Below are 27869 nucleotides of genomic sequence, written 5' to 3'. Positions count from 1 at the left end.
TGAAAGTAGTCAAGAAAGATCACTCCAGTGATCTTTCTTCTTTGTTTGCCACCCTGACCTTTTCTGATACATTAATTCTTGCTTGGAATCAAGTCCAGCAGAATAGGCTGCAGTAGGAAAAGCTACTGTTTAAAAAATCTGCCAAGAACTTTTACTCCAATTGTGAGCAGAAACCTGGAACTGCAGTTTTGAAAGATGTAGACCTTATTTAGATCACTGCAAATCAGTAACTCCACTGAGGATGACAGGATTTAAATCCCATCCCCCCACCCCCACAACCGAGATCAAAATTACGGTTTCAAGTGATTTTTTAAAAAAAATCCATGTTATAAAATTCCACAGAAAATGTTTCACAGCTGCTCAGAATTTAAGGAAAGTTAATACTTCCAGAAGCACTTGAGAAAAATCTCGGTTACCTGATTTTGCACCTAACATACCACTGAAGTTAATGAGATGTAAGCTCTTAAGTCATCTAGTTGCTTTTGAAAATTTTACTTAATGATCAGCTCCAGCTTTTCCAAAGTATTTATTTTCATGTATTTCAAAAACTGTTATGACTCTTTTATTATGATTCAGCATTCCTTTGGTCTACTTGACATAAATATACAATAGTACAAATTTTATGGTAAATCTCCTTTACCTTACTAGAAAGAAAAATCAGTCTTTTGTTGCTTTCATACCAGTAGAAAACATAACAGAGGGTCATAATGTGCTCATGAATAAGGGTGGACAGAGAACTGGAGCAGAGAGACATGGGAAGACATTTAGGGTTTTTGCTAAGTGGAAGCGAAAGTTCTGTGCGTTAGCAGTAAATGGGGAGGCGGCAGGGTAGCACTGAAACGCTGCCTGCTGGAGTCGCAGCCGTGATCTGACTCTTACTGACAGTCAGCAGCAACTGAGGTCTCCAAACGGAAACGGCTGGAAGAAAAACAGGGTAAGAGTTAAGTGAAGGGAGAAGGGTTGGTGGAGAAAACCGGTAGCTGCAAAGTTAAATACAAATTCAAAGTCCTTTAGTGTAATCTCTTGAGATCTCCTGATGACCAAGGCTGTAAAGGATTTGCCCCTGCATGGCAGAAGGGTGTGGGGCAGGATGAGACCAGGGAAAGGCTGACTACAGAGCAAACGGACGAGAGAGTGGGTGGATGAAAGTTCTCAAATGTAAAAAATTGCAATAGTTGGAAGGAGCAGAAAAGGAAAAGATTAAAAGGTTGACAGTTCAGGGGTATCACTTCTGTATGACACTGCAAAGAAATGTTATCTAGGGGTTTTGGTAGCGGTAGTATCTTTTTTTGCAGGGATACAGTGCCGGTATTTTAACAAGGGCTATGTGTAACAGCATTTGATATCTCCAGCTCAGGCACTCTGGGTTTTCCTGAAGAAGTGCAATAGTAGCACGTTCACCTTGCCCTTCAGTCTTGGGGTTTCCGTAGCTGTGGGCACGGGGGCTGCAGCGGTTGTGCTGTCAGCATGGTGAGCGTGAGAAGGCAAATTCCAGTGGCAGCAGAAATTCGTGGCATTCATTTCGGTGGTGGGTCGTGGAACAGGATCACAGTGTAACAAACAGCTATTCCTAGTGTGTTGGATGGATTGTGAAACGGCTCCTTCCGGCACCAGTCCCATATGCCTGCGTGCTTTTCCACCACGACTGGCCCGTTGTGCACATGTCCATCATGATGCTTTGCAGGATGGTGAGATGATTAGGAAGAGATATGCCCCAAGTGAATTGTCCTGTTCCTGTACAGGGTGCGTTGGCTGTGGTGGAGATGCTGCAGAAGTAGCCCCGAGCTGCTTATCCCACTTAATTTCAGGAATTTCATTGCAGTGTTTTGCCTTCAGTCTTGTTTTCAAGGTTGTCAGCACAAAGCAAAAGGGGTTGCCTAATTTGAACTCAAAAAGATGCTCCTTTTATCACTTGCATCCCAGCTTGTCGGTGGCATTAGGGCAAGTTTATGCACTTCTCACTGGATTTCAGATTTGCTGACCTATTTCCAGTTTTACCCCATTTATGAAACCAGTGGTCCAAACTGTTGGCTTTCTCTCTTCATAACCTTCTTTTAGTAACTAAAGGAGTACATATTCATGAGGCAGGGCTGGAGGGCAGATCATAGCTCTATGAAAGTATTGGTGTATTTGTGCACTTTATTGCAAGACCACGTCCAGTATGAGTCTTGGTTCATGGCTGAAAATACCCTCTCTCGATCCAATAGGATATTATGATTTAGGTGAGGGAAATGAAAAGTGGATTTAGCTGGAATACTGCATACCACATTTGAGTGAGCTGTTTACTCTTCAGGGGACTGAAATATTTTATTATTGGGCAACCAAGTGGAAGTAACACTGCAGAAGTTTAGTTGGGTATGAAATACCTACTTTTACACAGCGTTTCTAAACTGTTAGCCAAATGAAAGATAACAATGTTTGTCCCATACTGCTTTTAAAGTGGCCAGTCTTAATCTCTGATTCTTAGCAAACTGGGGGTGTTTTTTTGTCTTCAGTGAATACTAGATGCAAATACATTTTGAAGGCAATTAGGCAGAGTATTTTTACTTTTGCTCACAGTAACTGCAAGCACAAAATTGCTAGCACAAGGTTGAAGGTTATTTACTAAGATTATATGCCACATGTGATTAATCTCTTGCCCACTTTTTTCTTTTATTAGCAAAATTTTAAATTTCCAGGGGATCTATACAGAATTCTAAGGGGTCAAATTACAAGACTGAAAGTACTTATCACTGGTGGCTGCGTGTGCAGAATATACTGCGTTAATTAGGTGCTTCTTGCTGCTCAGCTGCTCTCAGGTAAGCTGCATCTCTCTCCTGGAGTCCCAGCAACATCACCTACCCTGAAATATTGAAGATCAGCACATCCTGGAGAAGTGTATGGCTGCCATAAGGCCATTTTCTCCTGCTGTTCTTCAACAGCGTTGCTCTAAAAAGACAACAAATGACATAAAACTGCCAAATAGGTCTGCAGGGAACAAAAGGCCCGTTATTTCCCCAGTGGAAAGGAACATGTTAAACATTGCTTTACTTCCCGTACGCCCCCCAGCTGCTGTTGCCAATTGCTGATCAAACTGTTGAGTGCTGCTTTGTCCTCCTCTGTGGCCACGTGTCCCTGCCACCTTCCTTTTTGCCAGGTGGAAACAAATCCAGCCACCCCCCCACACGCAGAGCAGAGTTCTCAGTGTGGTCTGTCTCCACCAGCAGGGACTGGTCAATATGAACATCTTCAGAAGGCAAGCGATCTCAAAGTTGTGTGTAATCAAGGATGGGAGGCGGGGACAGGGAAGAGGGAGAGCAGGATCACTGTTTTGGAGGGCAGCCCCTTGCTTGGGTTAGCTTACGGTGACTGATGAACCAACACCTTGGACCCAAAGTGATGCATCCTTCCACAAGTTCAACAGGAGGCTCAGGTAGAGCACCGTGGGTTTTGCATGATCTTCGTTACTATTTATGGTATAGCTGTTCAAGTGCTGCTGGAAGCTGAGGAGATGATGGAGAAAGGGGCTTGCTCTGCACCATCTGACACGTGTTCAATTAATTTTCTAAAGACAATTTTATGATGTCATGCAAGTTGGAAGCCATAATTTTGCTGTCAACCTTGTTCTCACTGTGTCCTTTTCTCTGGAAAAAGTAGAGTGAATCTTCACTGCAAAAAAGATCTCAGTTTTAATTCATCATGCCTGCTATAATAATAGAGGCAGTTTTAAGGTTAGAATAGTGTATAGACAAGATGGTAATTATTGCTCTGAAGCTCTTCTGGAGAAGGCGGCAAGAGGAAATTTTCCATTAACATTAGAAACAAATAGAGGAGAAGGTGACGAATAAATGCTTCCACCATGCTACTTTTCCATGATCAAAAGACACTTGCCTTATCTCAACATTTAATTGTCACATGATTAAAGATGTATGAGATCTTATGAACATACAAAAGATTGTGTATAGCAGCATAAGTACTTGATTTAAATGCATAATTAATAGCTTCACTCAGCTTTACGTTGAAATGCAAGATCAACAAGGCATGTATCCAAGAGACGTACTGAAGTTTTTGCACCAAAGCAGCTTATTAGTGAAACTGTGCTAATAACTTTATCATTTTTAGACAGTTGGCTGAAGGGGAAAAAGAAATTTGAAGCTATTTGTAAATTTTGGGAGGGGTCTTTGATGTATTTGAGAAGCTAGTGAGTTAAAAAACTTCAAACAATCTCAAAACCCAGGCACGTCCATTATTTTAACAATTAACTTTTACTTACCAAGAATGTATTTGGTATGTAAAAACATGTAAAAAGTTGCACACTGACAGCGGTCATAAAGTGTAGAAAATTCTGTGCTTGCTGATTAGGTATCTCTTATAACTGTAACCATGTACTTCACCAGAAGCCCACCCTGCTTGTGACTCGTGTGCAGTCCCTGCGGAGAACTTTCATGGATTCAGAAAAGACAACGTACAAAGCTTCTGTAGGTTCAACTGTAAATTATGCATTTATATTATACCCAGTGCACACATAGAAACACCACTGCTTTCTGAGTTTTTGCATTTTAACATAGTAATTCAGTAAAATACTTAAGAGTACTGGTTAATTTTAAGCCTGTAAAAAATACAGTTCAGTATGGGACCCAAACGTATTACTGTCTTGTTAGTTTTAGCTATCTTAATTTCTGCTTTTGAAGGAACATTAATCCAACTAGCTTTTTTTTTTTTGTAAAGTATATGCCAGGATTCAACTGTTCTATTTCAGTTTGGTAGCACTGAGTTGGGTTTTTTTGTCCTAACTGATCCTCATGACAGCTAAATGTCAGCTTCATTTGTATCTTAGCTCAAAATATAAACAGAAAAGTATACAAAAAGGAAGATGTTTTGTAACACACTCGGTGAATTATTTTTGCTGTGTTCCTTATACCAAACAGTTTTGATTCTGCATGTGACTTACAGTCCAAAAGCCGTACCCATACATTTTTCTGATTAAATTATTTTCAATATTTTGCATCTAGTGCAGAGAAAACACTGCTATTAAAATAAATGCATTAAAAAAAATTGGAACATTGTTGAAACATAATTCCATCGAGAAAAAAAACACAATATTTTTATATAACATTTTGGATATATTTTATGTCAAAACATGATCACCAGTCAAACTAGTGACATCTAAACCCAATACATTATTGTGACTTCTAAAATAAAAAATCAGAACAAAACTAAATCACCATGTGTTGGTGATTTAAACACAACAAAACTCTAGTATTCTTCAAAAGTGTCTACTAAATATAATAAAAAGAATAGGAGAACAATTAACATTTAGTCTGTTACATTAAAAAATTGGATGTACATATTTCTATTGCCTGTTAGCTTTACCTAAGCCTTCTCAACTACTACAAAAATAAAAAAAGAAAACTCAGTGTTCAAAGTCAAAAACATTCAAATCAGTTGATACAACATTACAGTACAGTCAACTAACATCATTCAAGGTCTCCTTTTCTCAGCGTACGAGTCCTCAGACCAGTGTTACAAACCTAGTTCAATGCAGTTTCAAAACTGTGTTAGCTTTGCAAGATACTGTACTCTACTGATGGCTTCAGAAGAATGGGGTTGTGCTACTTTTGAATCACAGGGTAACCCCAGCCTCTCATTAATTTTATTCAGCACTGTAGTTAGAACAGCATTAAGTTTAGCACAATAACTAAAAAAAATGGAAAAAAAAAAAATTGGAAGCTAGGTGAAGCTGCCATTTGTGTCAAACAATTGCGATACGCTATACTAAAAAATTCTGAAATATCCACCTGTCCTCACCGCTCTGCCACAAACTAGCAAAGTCAAAAATACAAAAGTCTTCAACTTCTCATTTTTGCAGAATAAAGCAAAAAAGTCTTTGTGCTCCTTACTACCAGAAGCAAAATATCCTCTGAGTTACCACATGTAATAGCTTCTGGATGTGTCGACTTGGGTTGGCTTGGTCTCTGCAGAACCATCCTTGTCTTTTTCACTGTCACCTTCCCAGAGATTAATAAGTGGAGGGTAGAGCTCATTCAGTGGGATTGAAGAGGTCTTTTGCATATATTTTTTCAATGAGTGGTGGTAGTTTTTTCTCTTAAATCTTTTTGCAATATAAACAGAAATGGAGGCGAGGCTAATGACAGCAAACATGGATCCCATTACTGCTGCGAGGGCAGTGCTGGTTTCTTGGTCTGAAATATCTAGCGCAAAAGCTGCATTTTTTGTTGTAACATTAACACAGGACTTCTGTGTTTGCTGATGGATATTTGACACTGTTAGACACACTTCATAATCTGTAGATGGTTGTAAATGTGTGAGGTTATATTCATGTACATCAACTGGGACCCTAGCAGTGTACGTAATGTGAGGGTTGTCAATCTTCATAGTGGCCGATGACCATTTTAAATTGGAAGTCATCACATTGGAATTAACTTTCCAAGAAACTAAGATTGAATGTGATTCAGCTTGCTTAACGTAGATTTTCAGAACCTGGGTACCATCCAAAAGCGTTCCGTTCACCCGGATAGTAGCAACCCTCGTGTCAGCCCCTTCTATGTTTTGAGCAACACAGGTGTACCTCCCGGAGTCTTCAACCTGGATGTTAGAGATTTCCAAGGTGCCTTCACTACTCAGCTTGTATTTGTCAGAGAGACTTTCGACAGTTACTTTGTTGCCGAGAGGAGTGACCCAGTAAATTTCTGGCTCAGGTTCTGCCATGGCCCGACAATCTAAAAACACTGTCATGCCGATGTCCAGGTTTAAGTGATTTGGAAAGGTCTCATGAGAGATCATTGGAAGACATTGTTCATTTGAATCCTGTATTAACACTTCTTTCACCTGCTGTCCTCTGTATTCTGGAGGCATAGCACAAAACATGGACAGCGGTTCCATGAAACGGATGTTCGTTTTGTTTGAGTTGATCCAGTGAATGACGCAGTCGCACCTGAGCGGGTTACTGTGGATACTGATCTCACGCAGGTTTGGAAGGGATTCCACTGTCTTTTGGTAGACTGCATTCAAGGCATTGTTGTTCAGCATCAAGCTCTCCAGGGCAGGAACATTGCGAAATGCCAAACGATGTATGTAAGACAGCTTTGGATTGTTGGTGGCTTCAAGCTTTGTAAGTTCAGGCAGGTTGTCCAGCGCATACCTATCAACAGAAACGAGCTCTCCCATATTATTGATGCCAAGCTCTTTCAGTCTGAGCATGTTTTTAAAATCACCTTCTTGAATTTTATGAATTGGATTTTTGTTGAGATCCAGGAATTTTAAATTTGGAACTTTCTCAAGTGCAAGCTGAGGAACTTTTACCAATTTGTTGTCATAGAAGGAAAGACTTTCAAGGCTATCCAAGCCTACCAAGGCATTGCCAGGAATGTCTGTGAGATACATACCTGCCAAAACTAGACTCCTTAAATTTGAGAGTGGTTTGAAATTCATATCTAGTATTCCAATCACTGGATTTTCTCCTATCATGAGAATCTCTAAGTTAGGAGTAGAATCAAACCAACGGCTGTCAATAACCTTTAATTTGTTGGAGTTGAGATGTAATCTCAAAAGATTCTTCAGGCCAGAGAATGCATTTGCAGAAATGCTGCTGATCTGGTTGTGATTTATATATAGCTCCTGAAGATTGCAAAGGTCTTGCAAGCAGTAGTCAGTCATCTCCGTTATCTGGTTTTCCTCCAGGTGCAAAGTAGTAAGTTGAGTGAGATTTGAGAGCCCCACATCTCTGATACTTGTGAAGTTATTTTGTGAAAAATCCAATTCTGTTAAATTAAACAGCTGTTGGAGTTCATCTGTGGTCTTTGCAATGTTGTTGCTTTGTAACAGAAGGACTTGAGTGTCACTGGAAAGATTGCTGGGGATTTTTGTTAATCGAAGGTCATTGCAGTCAACTGTTGTGGCTTCCCTGTATGTTGATTGTGGTGTAAACCATGGCCTGATTTCACATACACAGAGCTGTGGACATTCATTACTCTGTATGGAAGACTCAGTTAATGAATTCATTAACAATTCTAGCACCAACTGGCAAACAGTTAAAACAACTCTAACCTTCGCCATGCCGGTCAGCTAGTGAGTTCAGCTCCCCAGCCCCTTAAAATAACAGCAGATTGAGAGGGTAATTTGTTATCAGGCAGAAAATGCAAAGCTTAAAGTTTAAAATGAAAGGCTTGGACATCCAGAAGGTGAAAGATGATTTTCTGAGTTTAGAGAAGACAAGAAATGGTCTGAAGACTCTCAGCTGCTCCTCTGTGTTCCAGAATCTTCTGCAAATCAGTGTCTGAAGGTGTTCCTGAAAACAGATTAGAGTATATGTTACGCTCATCTCATACGCAGTTCATGTATTATTTAATTTCTTCATCCTTTAAAGAAAAATATCTGAAAACAATCATTAATATTCATCTCTCTTATGAAAATCCTCATCTGGTATAGTTAAGTTATGTAGGGTTTAGAACTCTCTTCTACTTGGGATTTACATGAGAAGAGTCTCTGATAGCTCCCAAGAGACTGACTGTAACAATGTATGCAATCATCTGAAAATAAAACTTTCAGATACCTTTCAGTTTTGCTGTGCAATATTTGTTTGAATGGCTTCAGAAATGCTAAAGATGGAGGATATGCTTGCGAGTGCAGCTAGGTCTCAAATGAGTGCGCAGAGCATAATCCCGATGGGAGTCAGGGTGCCAGAGCTGTCCCCAAGGCTCGGATTTCAGGTGTGTGGAATTAAGGCTCAGAAAGATGTTGGTTTATAAGTTTCAAGCCAAATGCATACGAACTTTGCCAAAATTAATCCGAGTTAATCAATCAGTTCCAGATAACAGCTTAGATTTAATCCAGCTAAGCACCAAACAATAACAGTAAATTTGATTAAATGAATGTACTGTCCTTATTTTAGCTGTGTGTACTGCATTGTGTATCATATGTGAATTGTTTACCACAATTCCAAACTACTGTGTAAACCACACAATTTATATCTTCTTAGCCTGAAGTTACTCATGCAAGAGTATGTTTAAATTAACCCAACAGTGTCCAACGTACCTCAGAAAATCTGTTGTGTTGTGGGTCTTGAAATACATATTCAAGGAAAATCTAAGCTCTTAGTAAAATCTTTCTCATTCTCACTTTATTGAAAAAGTAAGCTCTGGGAAGTAGTTTGTTATCTGCAAACCTATCTATTATTGCTGCTGCAAAAAGCATGGGTACAGTTTTGAGAGTTTCTGTATGTGTAAAAAATGTGCAATTCGAGGCCTGTGGTGTTAAATACAACAGCTGCCTATCTTCCAGTTCAGAAGTATCTTGCTTCAGTGATGGCGATGCTGCATGACCCGATTTTCTCCAACTAGTGCTTGTGGTGGTGATTTCACATGCCTAGCGGTATTCCTCTTGGCTCCTTGTGCACATCAATATTGGCAGATAAAGTGCACCTTTACAGTATTTCACAGTGAAGGTTAAACAGGTTAGTGCATGTGTTCAACAGGCCTTGAATTAAATACAAAGCATATGCAAGCAAGGCATGTGACAAATCTGAATAAGGATTTGAAGAGCAGACCTCTTGAAATTCGAGGCAACACTGTAAATCTTACGCTCTAATGACTGCAGTTGAGACTTCTCAAACAAAAGTTTTGTCTTTTTATGTAACTAAAATAATCAAATTGTGCTATATCTGAGACAGAGTACATAATGATAAAATGTAATAGCAGAAAGCAGGAAATAGCATCTTTTTCAATTAGAAGGTAGTGAAGCCTCAACCTAGTCAAAGCCCACAAAAGATATTACTATATAAAATAATAAAACTAAATACAGCTTTTAGAAATAGTTTTGAAATAGTAATCTAGATAGCGGTGACAGGAATGCCATTTATACAATGCTTTTACTTCAAAATCTGGTCAGCATATTAGATAATGAAATTACAATATTTTGTTTCAGATTATTATATAATGCTATAAGTAGAACACACCAAATAGCATTTTTATTTTGGCATGCTGTTATTTGTTCTGTGGTTGTATTTTGGAGGAAGGGAGACAGCAAAGTTAGCCAGAAAGCATTTGACCCTGTTGAGTTAGATTTTCTCTCTGGTAGCTGAGACTTGAATGAGAGCTGAGAAGACCTTGCTGGAGGGGGAGAAGCCAGATGTAGAACAAACATTCCTTCTCAAACGACTTTCAACTGATGGAAGAATTGAGAAAGACATTTACTGCATTAACAAAAATAAATCCTAATGGCAGTGTAATAGTAAGGAGTATATTAACGTAAAAGTGATGAGGACACTGGCATAAACTGAGTTATTCTGACTTTAATGGATGCTTCTCTCAATAACAATCCATTTGTAGCTGACCCAAACTAGACAGTTCTAGGAATACTGATGACATCTGAAGTTTAATTGATTTAATTCCAGACTTCTCAAATTATAGTATTTGCCAGTTAATAATGCAGGCAGTGATTTCATCTGGTAACAATTTTAGACAGGTAGTGGAGGTGCTTTGAGCTGCCATTGCACGTGGGCTGTTCCCTTGCGCAGGGCGATGTCTCTGGTCCAGCTCTGCAGCCTTGGCTCAGTGAGGCACGAAAGGGAGCAGCACAACCAGGGGCAACAGCCTGCACCAAACCAGACGCCACGACAAGAGGCAATATTGTTCCAAACATTCATGCCTTCAGAGTCTCTCCTGTAATTTTTTTCTAAATAGATGAAGAGAAAGAAGTCCATGCCTTATAAAGCTGTGGACCCTAATGATGTTTTAGTACTGATTTAGCTCTGATGTAGTTATACGAATCATGTAATACTTTAAAAATGAAACTGCCCAAAAAAGACTTCAAAGCTTCTTTTAGAATATGTCGGAGCACATCTAGATTTTGAAAAAAATTCAAATGCGATCCTTCTTTTGTTGAGTATTTATATCCTCTTACTTGCACATTACATTTATTGTTCATCCTTGGTAAGAAGGCATTTCTGGTTTTACTGAATAGAGTTCTGGGTTTATGATCACTGTAGACATATGATTTTACAAGTTACTAGTGACACTTTCTCTTCTCTAGCTATTTTCTACTGCAAATGGATTTAATTTTCTTTAACTGGAAAATGTTCTTTAGAAATGACCTGCACATTACTGTCTCCAATCTCCCCCAGCCCAGGGCAGCTTGGATGAAGCTATAAATGAAAATCCAGTGTAATCAAAAAGTAAATTCTGATCGGCTTCACATGCCCTAGTCCATTTTAGTGCTGTGCTTATGTGAATGGCAGCCCAGAGGCCACAGCATGAGGGAAAAGCCAAGTCATGGACTTTAGCTTTAGCTGCTGCTTATGCTATAAAACCCAATCCATCGCTCTGATAAAAACTAAAGAGGCAGCTGTTATCAGTGGAAAAGCGCACTGCAGTTTTTTGTATACCTAAATAGTAATGGCTGCTTTTGTTCTGCTGTTTGTATCTATATGTGATCTGCTTGACCATCTCTGCTCTCATGTTTGTAAGAAGCAGCTGCCAGCTCTCTGAGCGGTCACTAACAGCCACCCCTTTGCCCCTGGATGTCTCAGCTTCCCAGTCTTCACACTGTTGGCAGGACTGGTCCCAGACACCTCTGTGACATTTAGTGTCCAAAGGAATAAAATAACGCGATGTTTTTCACTGGAAGACTATGTGTCTCGAATGTTAGACTCTTCTCAGGTTCTGAAGTCCTATCTAGAATTATAATCGCATCTTTCCAAATAAAAATTAGACAAGATATGTATGTAGGAAATCTTTCTTTTTTTGGTGGATAAGCTGGAGGACAACCAGGTTTTGAAACAAAATCTGTGACAGTAAGCGGTTCCAAATAGCCACCAATGAATAATCACTAAGCCCACATGGATAAACCCGGGATGGCTTCTGGGAAAGTTCCCAGCTCTCAGTGGAATCAGCGCGAGTGAATTGAGAACTTGAGTGTTAGTGTGTGCCCCTTTCCTGCTAGACATCTCAGCGTTTTGCCCAGCGAGATCCTTTTTGTATTAACTTGTTCTTTTTTTCATATAAAACAAATACAGTATGTCCCTAGTAGCCGAGTGCAGTCCAAGCCAAAGACAAGTCAGGGGATCGGTTCAGAAGATTTTGGCTTTTGAAGGCCAGGGAATGTTTCTCAAAGAAACACCGGTTCCAGGGCAGGGGCAGAGCAGTGGCTCCAGGCTTTTTGGATTAAGGGAGAATATCAGTCCTCAAAACCTCCCTTAGGACAGAGTCAAATCACAAAATCTTTTTTTTTCCTGAAAATGGTATTTAATATGGGTCACGTGATTGATGGCACTTCTTTTAATTTTGTGTTAAAAATTTCTCTTAGAAATACTGAGTGGGAAAATTTCCCCTAAACAGTAAGGGGCTGTTATACCTTTCTTTTGGGAGATACTGAGCTTGTAAAGGATAGCTTTTTGCATTCTCTGCCTTCCCCCTCATTTATTAAATTCCTATTTTCTAGTGTCCTAAACCACCACAACAGCCATAACAGCTGTTAACTTGCTAACAACAGAAATAATGGTTAATTTTATGGGAGAGATAAGCAGGGAAATATTATACTAGGGGCTAAATAAATGCATTTTCCATAGCATTAAGAAATGACATTTCTGTCAGCAAGCAAACCCATGGCAGCTGTCTGGGATGTTAGCTTGTTCATGTTTCTTGTGGGCAGAAAATGTGAGCATCATTCCTGTGTCTCCCATCCTGGAAATGCAGTGGGGAGAGTTTGCGTAGGGCTTCTGTTTCCAGATAGGTTGCAAAATCTGCTTAATGGTGAGAATTTGTTTGGCCCAAGAAATCATAATGGGGGGAGTATTTGGTTATGGAGAAAAAGATCCTTCATTTCAGCATTCCTGTGAGGTGGAAAGAGCTGTGTGCTGGCAGCCGTAGCCTTGCTGATGACTGTTAGAGTTTGTCTAGTTGTTCAGGTGATCCAAAGAAAAAGTAAGCTTAAGTCCACAGTAAGAGGAGACTATGAAGGGACAATTGTGAAATAAACTGTTCATAAAAAGTGTTTATAGTTTACTTGCTAATTAGAAAAAATAGATGTTAAACATTTTTTCTTGGTAACAGGAAGACAAAGTGTTGTCACTTCCATTAACTGTATTAAAGGTCACTATTAAAAATTGCTGAAGAAAGAAACAACGTAGTTTGCACATGGATATTTGGATGTCTGTTTTGAAACAGCGATACTACCACAGAAAATCTTCTCTCTCCACGGTTAAGTGGTTCATTCTTGCAAAATTTCTTTTATATTGCAAGTAGCATCAGCACAGATTTTATTTGGCAGCCATATGTACTAAATGTGCCTAGGTAAAATTCTGAGGGATCAGATACATGAAGAAAATTACCTCAGGCTAAGACAAGCAATTTATTTTGCACTTGCTGTGAGCCAGAAGCACATACTGATCCACAGTACCTACCCGTCTCTCCACAGAAACATTTTCATATATTGAGCCTAAGTAATGTAGCTAGTCTTTCGGAAAATTGTCTGTTGCGCTAATGTTCTGCTAATGACTCGTGCAGCTTTCTTGTTTCCCCATCATCATCGTTTGTACAACTACTGCCATACAAACACCCTCCGTCATCAGTCAGTTCGGGAAAACTTGTCCTGAGCTGCTGCATCCTGGATTCAGGTGGGTTATTAGGAAAACGCACGTTAAGACAGCCCATCAGCCATGCCCAGGGATCTGGAGCATACTGCAATGACCGAGTATTAGTGCCAAGGCATAAGAAGCGGTGAAGCTTCAGCTAGAACACGGCGATCACGAAAACCAAATTCAGACTGGGATCAATACAAAGAGTTACTCCATAGTCAGGGAAAGAAAGAGTGTGTTTAGACAGGGGACGCTTAAAGAGGTTGCCTTCATTGGTCTCGCAAAGATCTAGCCTGAAGAACTACTTACGCTAGAAGCAACACTGGATATGAACTGGCCCATAATGAGCTCAGGTTGAGTTCATTACAGTCAGGTTAAGACAGTTTGACAAGCTTAAGGAAAGGGTATTGTGTGTATGTTGGAGGTAAAAAGTGACTTGCCTTGCTTTGAGCTTTAGTAGGGCCTTTGCAGTTCTAGATCCAGCCATTTTCTATAGAGAAGAACTGAGCTGTTGGTGCCATACTACAGGTGAACAATAACCACTGATAGTGCTTTAGGAGAGAGAGAGGCATTTAAGTACCGCCATATGAATCTGTACGTGCACCCACTAAATCGCACAAGTAAGCATAACACAAAACCCGGTCTAAAGTGTGGTGTTACTAAAATCAGGGCTTACTCCAGTCAAGAACATCGGTGACCTTGTACATCCTGAAGAAAGAGGCTGGACTTGGACTTTGAGTTTAATAACCAGGATATTTACAGCTAACCTATGGAATGGGCTCCTTTCCCAGGAATCAAATTTACAAGTGCAATCCTGTCCGTTTAGAAAAATATTGAGGAATCATGCCTGATAGTAAGCCTTTCATATTGAGGTTTTTAAAGTCTCCGATGTCATCAGGAAATAAGCTATTTACAAGCCTGAATTGTGTAAAATACAGAAAAGTCAAGCTGAAAATGATGTGAGTCAGTTGAAAGAGCATCGCAAAATCTTAAAATGGGAACTTGTTATTAAAAGCAAAGACAAAAACAAGGACCTATAGGACATGTAATAATAGTATAAAGCTTCAAAACACATCCTCCGGGATTTATAGCACTTAAGGTTTAGAGGTTTTTTCCCTGCAAATAATGCCTCCTTTTTCTTCTTGTCTGTAGACACATTCCATCAAAATAAAGTCAGTGTTTAATTTTAGGGAAAGCTCTGGTGAGAAGGTGATTTGCTATATTTCAAGACAACCTTAGCATGCTTTATCTGTGTTCTTTTGAAAAATACTAGTCTTATCTCCACAGAAGGAATACAAAGAGCATCCTATTCATAATGCCTGCACCGCAGAACAGCGTATTAAATCTTTAAAATTTGTAATTTATTGGGGTTTATTCGTAAGACTTGCATCGGATACAATGTTTTTCATTAAAATATTGAAGTAAATTTGCAGGAGAGAGAAAAATTATTTTCATTCATATACTGATCTCAAGCACAAGGGGCTAGATACCATGCAGAGTACAGCTACGGTATGTTTGTGGCCCATCAAATCAACCATGGAATTGCAACCCAAGCTTCTGTCATCTGTTTGAAAATCTCTTACAAATTACCATTAACAAGCCATATTAGAAACATAAGGAATAATAAGTGCTTTCCAAAGAGTGGGTTGTCAAATTATATAGTCTGTTTGTTTTTTCTTTAGGAAAGAAATAACTCATAAAACCATTTAAAAGCCTTGAAAACCTGAAAGGCAAGATATGTTTGTACAGTAGTAATATCCTTACATTAGAAACCCAACTTATTATCTACTTTCTTACTATGTTTATTTTCATAGAACAGATTAATCTGGGGACAATATGGGCTATTCTTTTATTGCCCATGACTCTAGTTTTGATGTCCTGCTACACAGGGTCTGGCCCTGTTCAATATGAAGGCAGTAGGAAAGCTTTCAATTCATTCGATGGTGAAGATCCATGTCTGTGATTATTATCCTCATTCCACGTAACTACCAGATAAAATTATTTGACTAGATCACCTTTCCTGACAGACAACCAAATAACTTCCACTGTCAGGTTAAAAGCCAGTTTCATGAGACCTTTCCTGCAGCTCTTCCCTTCTGCACTGAAATGCAGGCCAACTACCTGCAGCTGATGGAGGACAAACCGCTCGGGAAATTCTTTCATTTCCACCTGCACATGCTGTAATGCATTCATGGCCTTCTGTATATTTTAAATGCGAGGGAGAATTTAAACCTAATTAGTTTTAGCTTGTACAGTGTCTAAAATTTACGGAGCATAACTAATTTTGGAAGACCTGTTCCAAGTATTTTTTGCATTTAGTGTATTTGCTGGCTGAAGAATGAAAGAGGACCAAGACTAGAGAAATACTGCTTCATCTTCAAATCATATTTAAAGAACAGAAATGGAATTCAGTCTTGGCATACTTGGGATCTCGGAACCACATGGAAGGATCTGAACATCCTGCTACCCACAGGGGCACCTACCTCACAAGGATTTCATACTAGAACTCAGATAATCTCTGCTTCTTACTATCTATCAAAATCAGTACAGATCAATTTTTTTTTTTTTTAAAAGAGAAATAGCTCTAAAAGAGGAACAAGGGCATTAAGAGATTGGGTTGGATTTTGGAGTAGAATTTCCTTTTTGGTTTTTGACTACTCTGAGAGCCACGGCAGCTTGGCTATTGGACGTGAAGTGTTAATAATAATGAAACAAGGAGCACATGAGAAATACTTTTAACCACGAGAAATATGGATGCCAGAACTCCACCGGATTTTCACGAAGCAACAGAAAATCCTCTTCCTCTCTTTTTGCTGACTGGCTTTCTGGCAGTGTGATTATTTTGCCTCCTACACAGTTCTAGATCAAACTCCAGCTATGAGTCATTCAGGATCCCCCACAGTTGGGAAAGACCCCGGTGTGTAAGTAGTTGTTACTACCATAAAGGATGCCAAAAACTCCTGTGCTAGAAATGGTAGCCAACAAATAAAAACTTAAATGACTCAGTATCTCAGTATGTATTTATAAAATCAACATAATAGCACTGGCTGTAGGAAACGCATAGGACTTGCTATTAAAAACTTCTTATACATATGCACACATGCGTACATATATGTAATAAGCCAGCCATCTATAGCTTCAATTGTTTATCATTTTCAAGCAAGAAAAAAAGTTACTTTTCTGGTCCTTGTTACACTCTACTTCGATAATTCCGTTTCCTGTGGCTGTACTATGTTTTCAGTTTTCAATTATTAGTGATTAAGTATTAAACTGTATTTTACTGTTAGCCTACATCTATATCTACACCGCTTATACATGTAGTGTGCTTACACAGACTTTAGCCCTTAGAATAAAATAGACTTTTATTGATTTTTTTTTCTAGGAGTTATATGCTTGCAAGATCAAATTCTCTATTTCTGAACTATATTTACATATAAATGTTAATAAAACCATATATTGAATTGACTGATATGGAGACACCTTACTGTTCACTCAAGACTGTGAACATACCAATAACAAAATAAACGGATTTATCATGGGAGGTGCTGAGATCTAATATAAAGGCTGTTAGCACCAAGACAAAGATTTGGAACTCAACCAAGTTGAGATGGGATATAAGTAATTCCATTAAGTGGCCACAGATTTGGTTTTGGTACTACTCTGAACTCAGGCTTTACTCTGATCTAAAAAAAAAGTTGTTTCCTCACCGGTTAGATGGCTGTATTACACGACCCTCCCCTACCCCTTTTCAAAAGTCTTTCCACACTTTTGAATGGGCTTCTACCTGAAGTCTTTTTTCATTTTTCTGAAGACCTCCTTCTTCCATTCACAACTGATAATCCAACATACCATTACACCGTACTGAGAAAATAGATGTTTTGTAGAGTATATGTTTTCCATCATTGCTTCATTCCAGAATTCTTTAAGTAGTATTGCCTGGAACGTAGAGGAGGTCATCTGCCACGTCATCAGGAAAGCAAGGCTCATTCAACTGAGCAGGGTAAAAATGTTAATAGCCTATATTTAGCTATTTCTCTTTATCTCAAGTATCACCTAAATTTTGAGACGAACTTTGTTTCATGCGGAAAACAGATCACAATCTTGCTATGAGAAGTTAATGAGATTGGGGGGGGGGAGAGAATCTGTCATATTTAATGTATTTGTATGTTTAAGAATAGACCTATAAATTGTTCCTTTAGCTTTAGTCCTCAGTCTTGTCATGGCAAAGTCAGCAGTTTTTCCACAGATGGGTTTATTTCATAAGTGCTTGCAAAATATAGAGGTACTAAAATTGCTGCCTATTGCAGAAAACATAGGAGAAGTTATTTCTCTCTCAAAATTTTAAGTTACTGATGCTTCATAGATAAAGTCTTTACCTCATTAAGGTGATTCATTCAGGCACAGTAATGTTAAATTTGTATATACAGACTTGTTTCACTTAAAGGGGGCAGAAAGATAAAGGAAAACATATTTCCCAATGAATTTATAAAGAACACTTATCTGGTTTTACTTGGTGCCTTATACTATGATGAAACCATTTTAAAGACCTGTTTTCAAGCAGCTAGTTAAAAATTTCTTTTTGCAACTGGTTCACTTAACTGGTTGTTCATCTATGAGTAAAGTAAGTTATTTTTGCAATGCATTTACAAGTCACTGCAATGCCTGTTATGAGTGGTGGATCTCCGTAACTATCAATATTTACTCCATTTCTGTTAGAGTGATGGATCATTTGTAATTTAAAAATTTAGCAAGGCCAATCAGTAGCTCATCTGCATCCTAGTAATTATATGCAGCACATTAGCAAGGTATGCATTTACTAGGTATTTTTGGACTTGCTTAATCAAATAAATCATATGATACATGAAATAACAGAAGAAGTAGGATTTTACTGTGTCAGTGATAAACACTTTCAAATTTCAAAAAGACAATCCAAGCTTTGATTGATATTTTATAAAAAAATAAAATGCTATTCTACCACATTTTGGACAGGCTCAATAATTCTCTCTGAATAACTTTTATGTGTTTCTTAGAAGTTTCTTAGTCTGATTCTTCACCATGTTGCTGACTAACCCCTGAAAACTACAGAAAACCTGGGCTTGGTCCAGGTGGACCAAGTCTTTAGGACCATATGCAAACATGGGAGTTCTGGCTGCCCGGGGAGCTGAGCTGGCATCGCGGTGCATGTCCTGGAAGCGTAGGTACCCCGTGCAGCGCTCGTCGTGCTGCTGCAGTTGAGGGTTAGCAAGGAGTTTAGCGTGAATCCAATTTTTACATAAAGGCAAACTCCAAAGATTGCATTTTGCTTGATGACTCAAGTTACATTGACTGTACAAAAGTAGTTATAAATCAAATAAAATTAGGCATTGAGGAGTATATGAAATATTAGACTCCAGTATGGAGGAGAAACCCAGAGAACATTTCCCATGAACTGAAACAGCCCCTAGTCTTCTCTGAACCATTAATGCTATATTTAAAACCTGCCTCGGATAAAATAAGGACTTAGTGACCTCTTCTGAAGTACTCCAGTGAAAGGGGCAAAGATGGCAGTTACAGAGATGGAGATCTGGGTTAACTGCATTGTCAGTGGTGACGTTTCCCCAGTTTTGAAAGGTATTTATTGAACATAGGGGAATCCAGTTTTGGTCTCAGCCTTAACCTTATAACATCTTTCCTATTGAATATGTGTATATGAAACCAGAACTTGGTATTTCTGGAAGATAACATTCAATACACGCACGAGGAGTGTCAAATGGACAGACCAGACACATCCTTACGACGGCCTCCTCTGTCCCAGTATCAGCTATGCCATTTTTCAATCCTGCACTTGACTTTCAGTCAGACTGCTCTAGTCCTGCTCCTGGAGCATCATGGCCCGAAGAGCACCACCCACCCTGAGACCTGTCTGAGGTTTTGCTCCCTTCCAATGCAAGAAGGGCCCCCTCCACACAAGCCGCCCGCACATTACCCACCCCTGCCTCCTCCCCTGCCTTGCGGGCCGTGGCTGGATGCAGGTAGGGGCCACGCTGAGCTGTTGGTGGGAGCAGCCACACGGGCCCCCGCGGAGGTGAGCGCTGCCGCCCCGGCGTTGGTCAACACTGCAGTAACCAGCGGGAGGCAAACCCTGCCAAAGACCTTCAGGGGGAACTTGGCTTCAAAAAAGCGGTTGGGACTCCTGCTCTAATCAAAGCTAACAGATGCACAAATTGCTGGAATCACCAGAGTTTGTTAAATTAAATACCTGGAAATGAGATGCTGACAATCTCTAAAATTTCTAAATAAAACCCAAAAGTAATCTTTGCCTCTAGTGTTAAATGGACCGCTTTGGTTTGTGAAGTGGCTGGGGAAAATACTGTCCTATGTTACCACAGAGAACTAACGGGTGGCACCTTAGGAGAGAGAATTATGTAGCAAGACCACTGTACCCAATAAAATAAGGGAAAGAGCTTTATGGCACTTTTATAATTTCTCTGCATTCTCAATACAGCATCCTGTTAAGTATTTCAAGACCGTCACTTACAATCGCTTTGCCCCGTTGTTCTTTAAGTTAAAAAGAAAAGAAAAAAGCAATAGGTATCTACTCCATCACAAATGCTTGATCTTTAGAAACTGTGCTCTGGGTAAAAACAGGTCCCATTATTTTGATAATTCAGACAGTTGGAAAGTCGAGAAAATGCTGGCTTGTATCACCAAATTAAGATCTTATGAACTAGAAGGTGAAGTTGTAAAAACATTTTGCAGTAGAATTTAAGAGCAGAGACTCATTTTCTTCCCACTGATGCCAAAGACTTCTGTTGTCTTCAACAGGAGGAGAATTCGGCCAATACAAAATAGGCCAATCCAGTATTTTCTTTCAGTGCCATATGTAGAAAAATGAAAGACGACATCAAAATAGCAAAACAAAATCTGAATAAAGTTGCAGGGCTTTAAGCAGCAATGAATAAGAGAATGTGGTTGAGAAGAACTTTAATCTGGGTACCTCTTAAACCTGTCCGGAGGCATGTTCTGTTCCTGACCTTATGAAGTCCATTAGTGGAGGACTTAATTACTCAGCTATAGGAAAAGAATGACACCAGAAAAATTATTTACTAATTCAAGCACATCCTCAGTAGACTGTTTCAAATCAAAGTAGTCCTTTGATTTCTCTTTGCAGAATTTAAATACTCTTCGAGAAACACCATTATTTACTAGTTTTATGACACACCAACAAAATCAATTTCTGAGCCACCTCCATGATTTTCTTTACTCTTGCCCATCTTTCTTCCCATAGTGAGTACATGTTAATTGTAGAGACAAAAGCAAGTATGGGATTATTTTTCAGTGCGCTTTCTCGGATTCCTGCAGATGCTCCTGAGGGAGCCGGCACGGCGGGGGCTGGCTCCTTCCTGCCTCTCTGCTCCCCCAGGAGCCCAACAGGCATTGCCAACCTGCCGAACACAACCGGGGAGAAAACCGTTTCAACTCAGAAGTTCTGTTTTGCGTAGAGCTCGCTGTGCTGCAAGTTATTTTTAAGAAAGGTGTGGTTTGTACTTGCCGTAGGATTTAAGGCCTGATCCTGCTAATTACTTAACTGCTCTTGACTGGAGCCTGGAATTTGCAATTCCTGGGAGCATCATGCATCTCCCATGATGGCATTTCCAACTGGAAGAAGATGCAAAAATCAACTGTCATGGGGCTGAAATGCAGGTTCCCTGTCAAGTAGCATTATATAAACGGATAGGAGGAGAAATGGATTTATGTGCTTCCAAAAACTTTACATAGATTTTCTTCAGTTCTGTGTCCACAAAATGTCTGCCAGGAAAAAATCTGGAGCTTGGCAGGATGAAGCCTCACACGTGTATTGTTCGTGTAACTATGGTAACCTACAAATGCCACCAGTGTTTCCATTTCATACACAAATGAGGGGACAGCTGTGGAGACCACATGTCTGCCAATGGAATAATATATGTGAACTAGGATGGCTTGGTCAGAAAATTACAACTCATTTATATTAATCAGGGCTTCAAAGAACAGTCACCTCCGTAGTTACAAAGTGCGCAGTAAAAGAAAGTGATTTTTATTTCTGAAAATGTTGGGTTCTTCAGTAAACATTTTCAGCATCTTGCTACTGTGCCGGTTGAAAAAAAAAAAAATAAATGCTGTTAACCAGTGCTCTTCTATAAATGTCACTTAACTTCTTTTTCTTTGGTTTGGTCTTTTTCTGATGCCTGATCCTAGTCTGAGCCTGACACAAAGCCTGACCTGGGACCAGGCGTGCTCCAAGGCGCTCGCCTGGGGAAGCAGCAGTTCCAAGAGAGGCAGGAATAACGTGGCATAGAGCTCTAAGCCATCTACCAAAGTGAAAAACCTTTTTTTAACTCATCGATATCATTAACAGAAATAAAAGCTTCAAAACAGTTCATACAAGAAATTAAAAAAAAAAAAAAAGATATTGTTTAAGTGAACTTGGGAGTTGATATCGTACCTAAGAAGGGCACAAAAAAAAAAATCCGTAGACTCAATAATGCAAATAAGTTACCTTTTCAGTAAATATTAAACTATGCAAGCTGCAGTACCAGTAATACTTGACTGGGGTCATGATTCATCCAAGGTGCTTTAAGTGTCCCTACAAAAAAAAATAATCAAGAGCTGGTAGCTGCCGCCTGCCTTGGCAAGCGGCAGCCTGCTGACAGACGGATGCAGCAGGAATACAACACGCCGATTAGCAAAAGTTTTCCCTGGCTTCTGCAGTGCCACGATACTGTATCGAAGTAAAACAAAAGGCTGCAGCATTACCTCCGCGTGGGCTCCCTCCTCCGCCACCGAGGCGCCGCGCCTCGCGTCCCAGCGGCAATTAATATTTCTTCAAATACCGAGGGGTACTTAGTGCTTATTTACGATACGATGATGAAAGCTTTAACTAATGCTTACTTAAATGATCACATTTTCTCCATGAGTTGGAATCAAATGCACATATGACTGGTTTTAAACCACGGCTTGCTAGCCTCCAAGCTGGATCCGTGCCTGCACGGGTGTCTGAGCCCTGGTAAATCAGACTGAACAGAAGTTTCTTTTTGCAGCATAAGTTTGGATGCGCTCAGCATTATTCATGTCAATGAAGAAAGGTCTTTCACAGTTACTATTAAAAAGTTTTTATCCTTTTATAATCTATACAACTTGATATAAAACCCTATTTCCGTTAATAATCAGTAGTATTATTCATGTCTGTTCTAGGTCAATGGAAAATACTTTATAGTCATTGCAGTAACTGGTCTATTAAAGTCCAAAATGCCTACTAGGATATATAATTTTATAGGGACTACATAAAATTTTATTCAGATAACTTCTTAACTGTCAAGGCAAAAGTTAAATGTTAGCTCTTGCAAAGCCCAGGTTTCGCTCTTTTCGGGCCATGGCGTGGCACGCTGCCGCCGCGCCGCGGGACGGGGAGGATGGCACCGCGCGTCTGCCCCGGCTGAGCAGGTACACCAGGTGGAAGAGCCCGTAGCCCGATCCCACATAACAAATCCTGCACTCTTAACTACTTCGTCATCTGGGAAGCTTCGTACATTGGTTTTTTTTCGCTCTCTCGGTGTGTCTGTCTTTTAAATTAATTTAAATTCCAACTTGCAAGACTTTTGGACATACTTTGGCAGGACCCTTCAGACAACAGTGGGGACTGATGCAGTACGTGACTTTGGTCATTTGAAGCATCTGTGAGATCACCTCGTACATCTAAATTATTCTCCATGAAAGGTTTATAGTCTCATTCAGAAATATCCAAGTTCGTTATATAGGGATCCTTTAAGTCTGTAAGGAAAAGACTTAAAGGTTCACAAACTAGTTTTTATTGAAGAGATTCATTACTTGGGAAGTATCACACAGCTCCAGGACAAAAATACAAGCATCCTGCGCGTGATCTCTCACCTTTGGACAACATCATTTTCTAATTTGAGTTTGATTCTGTGACTTTTCCGTCCATCGCCCAGTGGGAAAAACGCACCGAAGCAGCACTAAATAACTTAGGGAAAGATGTAAAATAGCAGGCCAACATCTGTTGTGTTTCTCCCGGTAAGACAGAGCCCGCTGGCACAATGCGCGCTCTCCCCCCTCTCTCAAAGGGGCTTTACAAGGCGGGGGCGAGCCCCCGGCGCTCAATGGCCCCTTCGACAGCCGGCAGCCCCCAACAAAGGGGGGGCGAGCGGGGCCGCCCGGGCCGCTCGCCCTTTGTCCCGCTCCGCGGCCGCGCAGGGGGGGCCCCGCCGCTGCGCCGGGCTGCGCTCATCCTTTAGGCAACCGACTTCAAGGAAGAACAAAAACCAAACCCAAACCAAACCAAAAACCAGCTCCCGGTGCAGAAGGGAGCCGCGGACGGAGCTGCGGGAAGGGAGCTGCGGCTCCGGCCGGGAAGCCCCTCTCCTCCCCTCCCCTCCCCTCCCCTCCCCTCCCCTCCCCTCCGGGCCGCGCAGCATCCCCGCCACACGCCGAGTTCCAAACGCCACCGCAGCGCAGCAGCACAGGTGCGACGCGGCCGCTCCGCCAGCATCGCCCCGCCAACAACGAATGTGGCCGGCGGAGGAAGGTGGCGGAGCCGCCGGCCGCGGGCAGCCCCGCTCACACTGCGCCTTTGTGCCATTTTCTTAAGGGCTATTGTTACACTGAAGACTCCTTGTCTTTTCACATTCCTCCGTGTGAATGGATGAGGCAAGACATCTGCCAGGATACACTCCCATTCGCATGCAAATCGGAGGTCGGGGAGCCTGGCAGCCCTGCCGCACAGGCGGCACCAGCTCCGCTCCGCTCCCCGCCCGCCGGACCGCGCACCCCCGCGCCCCGGCGCAGGTACGGGGCCGCCGCCGGGAACCGGGCCGGCGGCCGGCAAAAAAAAAAAAAAAAAAAAAAAAAGCAGCGATGAGCAGCAAAACTAAAGCGGGGGAAAGCAGAGCGGGCACACCGCATCCACCGGCCCCATCGCCCGGGGTGCGAGGCGAAGCGGCCCCCGACCCCGGTACGAAATCGCCGTCCGCAGGGGAAACCTTGCTGCCCGCTGGAACTTTCCCGGCAGCGGCCGGGGGGCGCCGGCTCCCCCGGGGGCGCGGCCGCTACCGCAAACTTTCCTCCCTCACGGCTCCGTGCGGGCCGGGCCGGGCCCCCGGGGATCTCCGCCGGGGCGGGCCGCGCCGCGCCGCACCGTCCCCGCGGGGCTCCCGCAGGCCCGGCTCCCTCCCTCCCTCCCTCCTCCCCAGCTCGGCGGAGGCACTCACCGGCGGCCGGGGCTCGCTGCCCGCACACCCGCGGCTCTCCCCCGGGGCTGCCCGCGGCGGCCGCGCGCGGGGGGCGGCACATCCGCTGCTACCGCCGTCCTCACCGCGCCGAGCCGCGGAGCGAAGCGGTTTGAGAACGGGGTAGGAGGGCGGGATTCCTTCCTTCCTCCCTCCCTGCCTCTAGGAAAGGGGGAACAGCAGCGGCGGCGGCGGCGGCGGGTGGATGTGGAAGCCGAGCGCGATGCCGATGCCGCTGCCGCCGGCGCCCGCCGCCCGCTCTGTGCCGCCGCCGGCGCGCACCTGGGTAGGCGCCGGCGGTCAGCTGATGGGCTGCGCCCCCATTGGTCGCCCCGGCACCATCTGCGCGGGGCGGGGGCGGGGCGATGGAGGGCGGGGCGGGGGCGGGAACCGCCCCTGCCCTCCCGGCCCCGCCCCGCAGAGGGCGGGGCGGTGGCAGCTTCGTGGGTGCTAATTCCTTCATCGTTAGGTTTCAGAGTTAACAGCTCCTGGAAGAAGAACGACTCACTTCCCCCTTCCAGCGGCCGTTGAAAGTTATTTGCGCGCTCCAGAAGGTGTGGCATCGCTGGTACACGTACTGCGGGTCATTTTGGCTGACCTAACGAAGAAAAATGTCACCGTCACTATACCTAACGCTAAGGCAGAGCGTGGACCCATCGGGGAACGCTGCCAGGTAACTTTCCACCTACCGTTTGAATCCTGTTTTTTGGTTTTTTACAAGCTTCATGAAAAGTGACACAAAGGATCAAGGTGTAGTGCCAAAGTACTGTGTGTCGTAGTGGCCTTCCAGGAGTCCAACATTTGATTTTCTGTCCTCTGTAGAGAGGCAAACCTCCAGCCATGGAGATGTGGCAGTGCGGTGCCGCTCGCAGTGGTAACTGCTGTACTGCCGGCGCTCGCTGCGCCCCGAGGCTCAGCACGGGGCATTGCCAATTGAGGCATTTAAAGATAGGGGAAATTTTCCTATAGGTAAGTAAAGCAGCATTACTCGCTGAAATGACATTCGTGTATCCTCTATGGCTGCTTGAATACGAGATTGATGAATTAGCTAGGAGAAAAATAGGCTACGACTTCAACCCTAAGAGTCATTTGAGCCTGAAATTCAGGGTTTTAAAGCTGTCCATGTAAGCCCCTGGATATGTGCAGCTTCCTGTTCACTCCTAGTTTTCTCTCTTGTCTCTTTTTCCAGTTATCTTAGTCTGGAACGACCGACTTGCACATTTCCCTACGTTTTCTTGTCCTGACCTCGGTCTTTACCCGCTTTGCGGGCCGAGTTCCCTGTGTGCGCTGGGCCCCCCAGTTTCGCAGCTGCGCATCAGAGTGCCATCTCTCCAGCCTAAAGCCTTCGGTGGTGATACAAGAAGTGATTCACTGTATTCAGTCAGTCACAAACCTGCTTTTCTCCACTGTCCTGGTGTAGAGGTCATATATAGACGGGGCTGAGCGTGCAGGTCTCAGAGAGGTAGGCTTAACTCGGGTCTTAGAGCTGAATTTGCGGTTCCTTATGAACAGGATGTGAAGTAGTGGTTTCTGTCTCTGGGAGAAAGGTTGGAGTCTCACTGTCTAACTCAAGGACCTGAATAGGTCAACATTTCATTTTATGGAGTCTCAAGCATGTTTGAGATACAGTTCTCCATTACCAGGATAATAAAATGATTACAAAAGGACGTGCATAGAAAAACCTATTATGGCACTCTGTAGAAATACCAAAATGAAGAGCTGCCTTAGATTTTATACGCAGCAGAGGATGGGTGTGGAAGAGGAGCGCCCTGACGATGTGTCGTGCACAGCTCTGCTGCTACGACGGCAGGTGACTGTCATTTCTAAAGGGTGAGTGGCAGAGACCAAGCCCAGGGGACTAGACAGAGGGATGCTGTGTTTGAATCCCGGACTAGTAGGTGAGGCATTAAAGGACTAGTAATATTACCTGTGCTGTAAATACACACAGGTCTGATGTTATTCTTTGACTCTGGTTACTGCAGCGGAGTCCGAGTTGCTTCTGGTTTACACACGTGAGAACACATACAACCCCTGTGCTCGTTCCAGCTCCCGTTAATGCCACTGAATTGGGTTTGCCAGGTCCGTCTGCAGCACCACCATAGCAGAAATAACTTCTGGGTCGATTTCAGACCCGCTTGCAATACCAAATGACATAATTAAGTATTATTTCCCACCTAGTTCAGCTGCTGCTTTTGGTATGCCCGGCTTAAAACCCACCTTCTTTCCCCCTTTTCTCCCCCCTAGTTCTCTATTGAGAATATTTTGGCCATGTCAAACAATTCAGTATTTCTTTTTAAGCGTATTTTTTTCTGTGGCTTGTTTGTTGAAAACCTTCTTAGTGTGAAATTAACTTTGAAACTCATATTGAACTGACATCTGCGGATCTGAAGACCCGCTCTATTAGAGAGAAATCCCCAGCGGGATGTTACTTGGCCAAAACTAAGACCTTTTTCGCTCCATATTTCTGTGTATTAGCATCTGAATATAGCATCTCAATTGTTCATGGGGGTAGTGTGTTCCGATTCTGTGTGAAATAAATGAAAATACTCCGCAGTGTGTAAACTGGAGGGGAACCCTTTAACTTTCAAGTGGGTAGTGACATAAAATCTCGACTGTATGTTTGCTGCATAGTGGCATATTTAAAAAAAAAATGAAAAACACCCTTTATTGCTTTCCATCTAGCTCTGAGACAAAGGTTTCTATTCAGCCAAAAGGAGTTCTTTGTGGCTGGTGCCCACACTGGTGCCCTGAGCAGAGGGTTGCGCTGGCGTGACGGCTGGCTAGCCGGTGCCCGCGGACAGAGCCGCACAGAGGAGCTGGGGCTGTGCAAGGTGCGTGGGGAAGACTGAAGCTGGTGCTGCCTTCGCATCCTGCGGGGAGAAGTTGCACGTGTCTGTCTGGCACTTTTTAGTAAGACCGAGCACTCAGTCTGCTTGGAAAGCGTGAAGGTAAAGCAGGTCGCTTTATCCTTCCCATGTGTGGGGAAGGATCTGAAGCTGCTGTAAATTACAGGCTGCATTTTACTTGATGAATCAGTGATC

General features: G+C 42.3%; 1 protein-coding gene across 1 annotated transcript; it reads right to left on the bottom strand.

Moving 5' to 3' along the window:
- Nucleotides 1–299: 299 nt before the first annotated feature.
- LRRN1 (leucine rich repeat neuronal 1) lies at nt 300–25098 on the bottom strand. The gene is made up of 2 exons (XM_087744225.1): nt 24811–25098; nt 300–8287 (listed from the first exon to the last, which is right to left on the bottom strand). Exon 2 carries the CDS (start codon nt 8053–8055, stop codon nt 5905–5907), a length of 2151 nt encoding a protein of 716 aa, XP_087600351.1. The 5' UTR covers nt 8056–8287; nt 24811–25098; the 3' UTR covers nt 300–5904.
- Between the last annotated feature and the right edge of the window lie 2771 nt (nt 25099–27869).

This window comes from Nipponia nippon, unplaced genomic scaffold (assembly GCF_047370975.1).
Source record: "Nipponia nippon isolate SJK-2023a ecotype South Korea unplaced genomic scaffold, ASM4737097v1 scaffold_9, whole genome shotgun sequence".
Lineage (NCBI taxonomy): Eukaryota > Metazoa > Chordata > Aves > Pelecaniformes > Threskiornithidae > Nipponia > Nipponia nippon.
The sequence above is the reverse complement of the archived record's forward strand: the minus strand, read 5'-3'. Positions and strand labels throughout refer to the sequence as shown.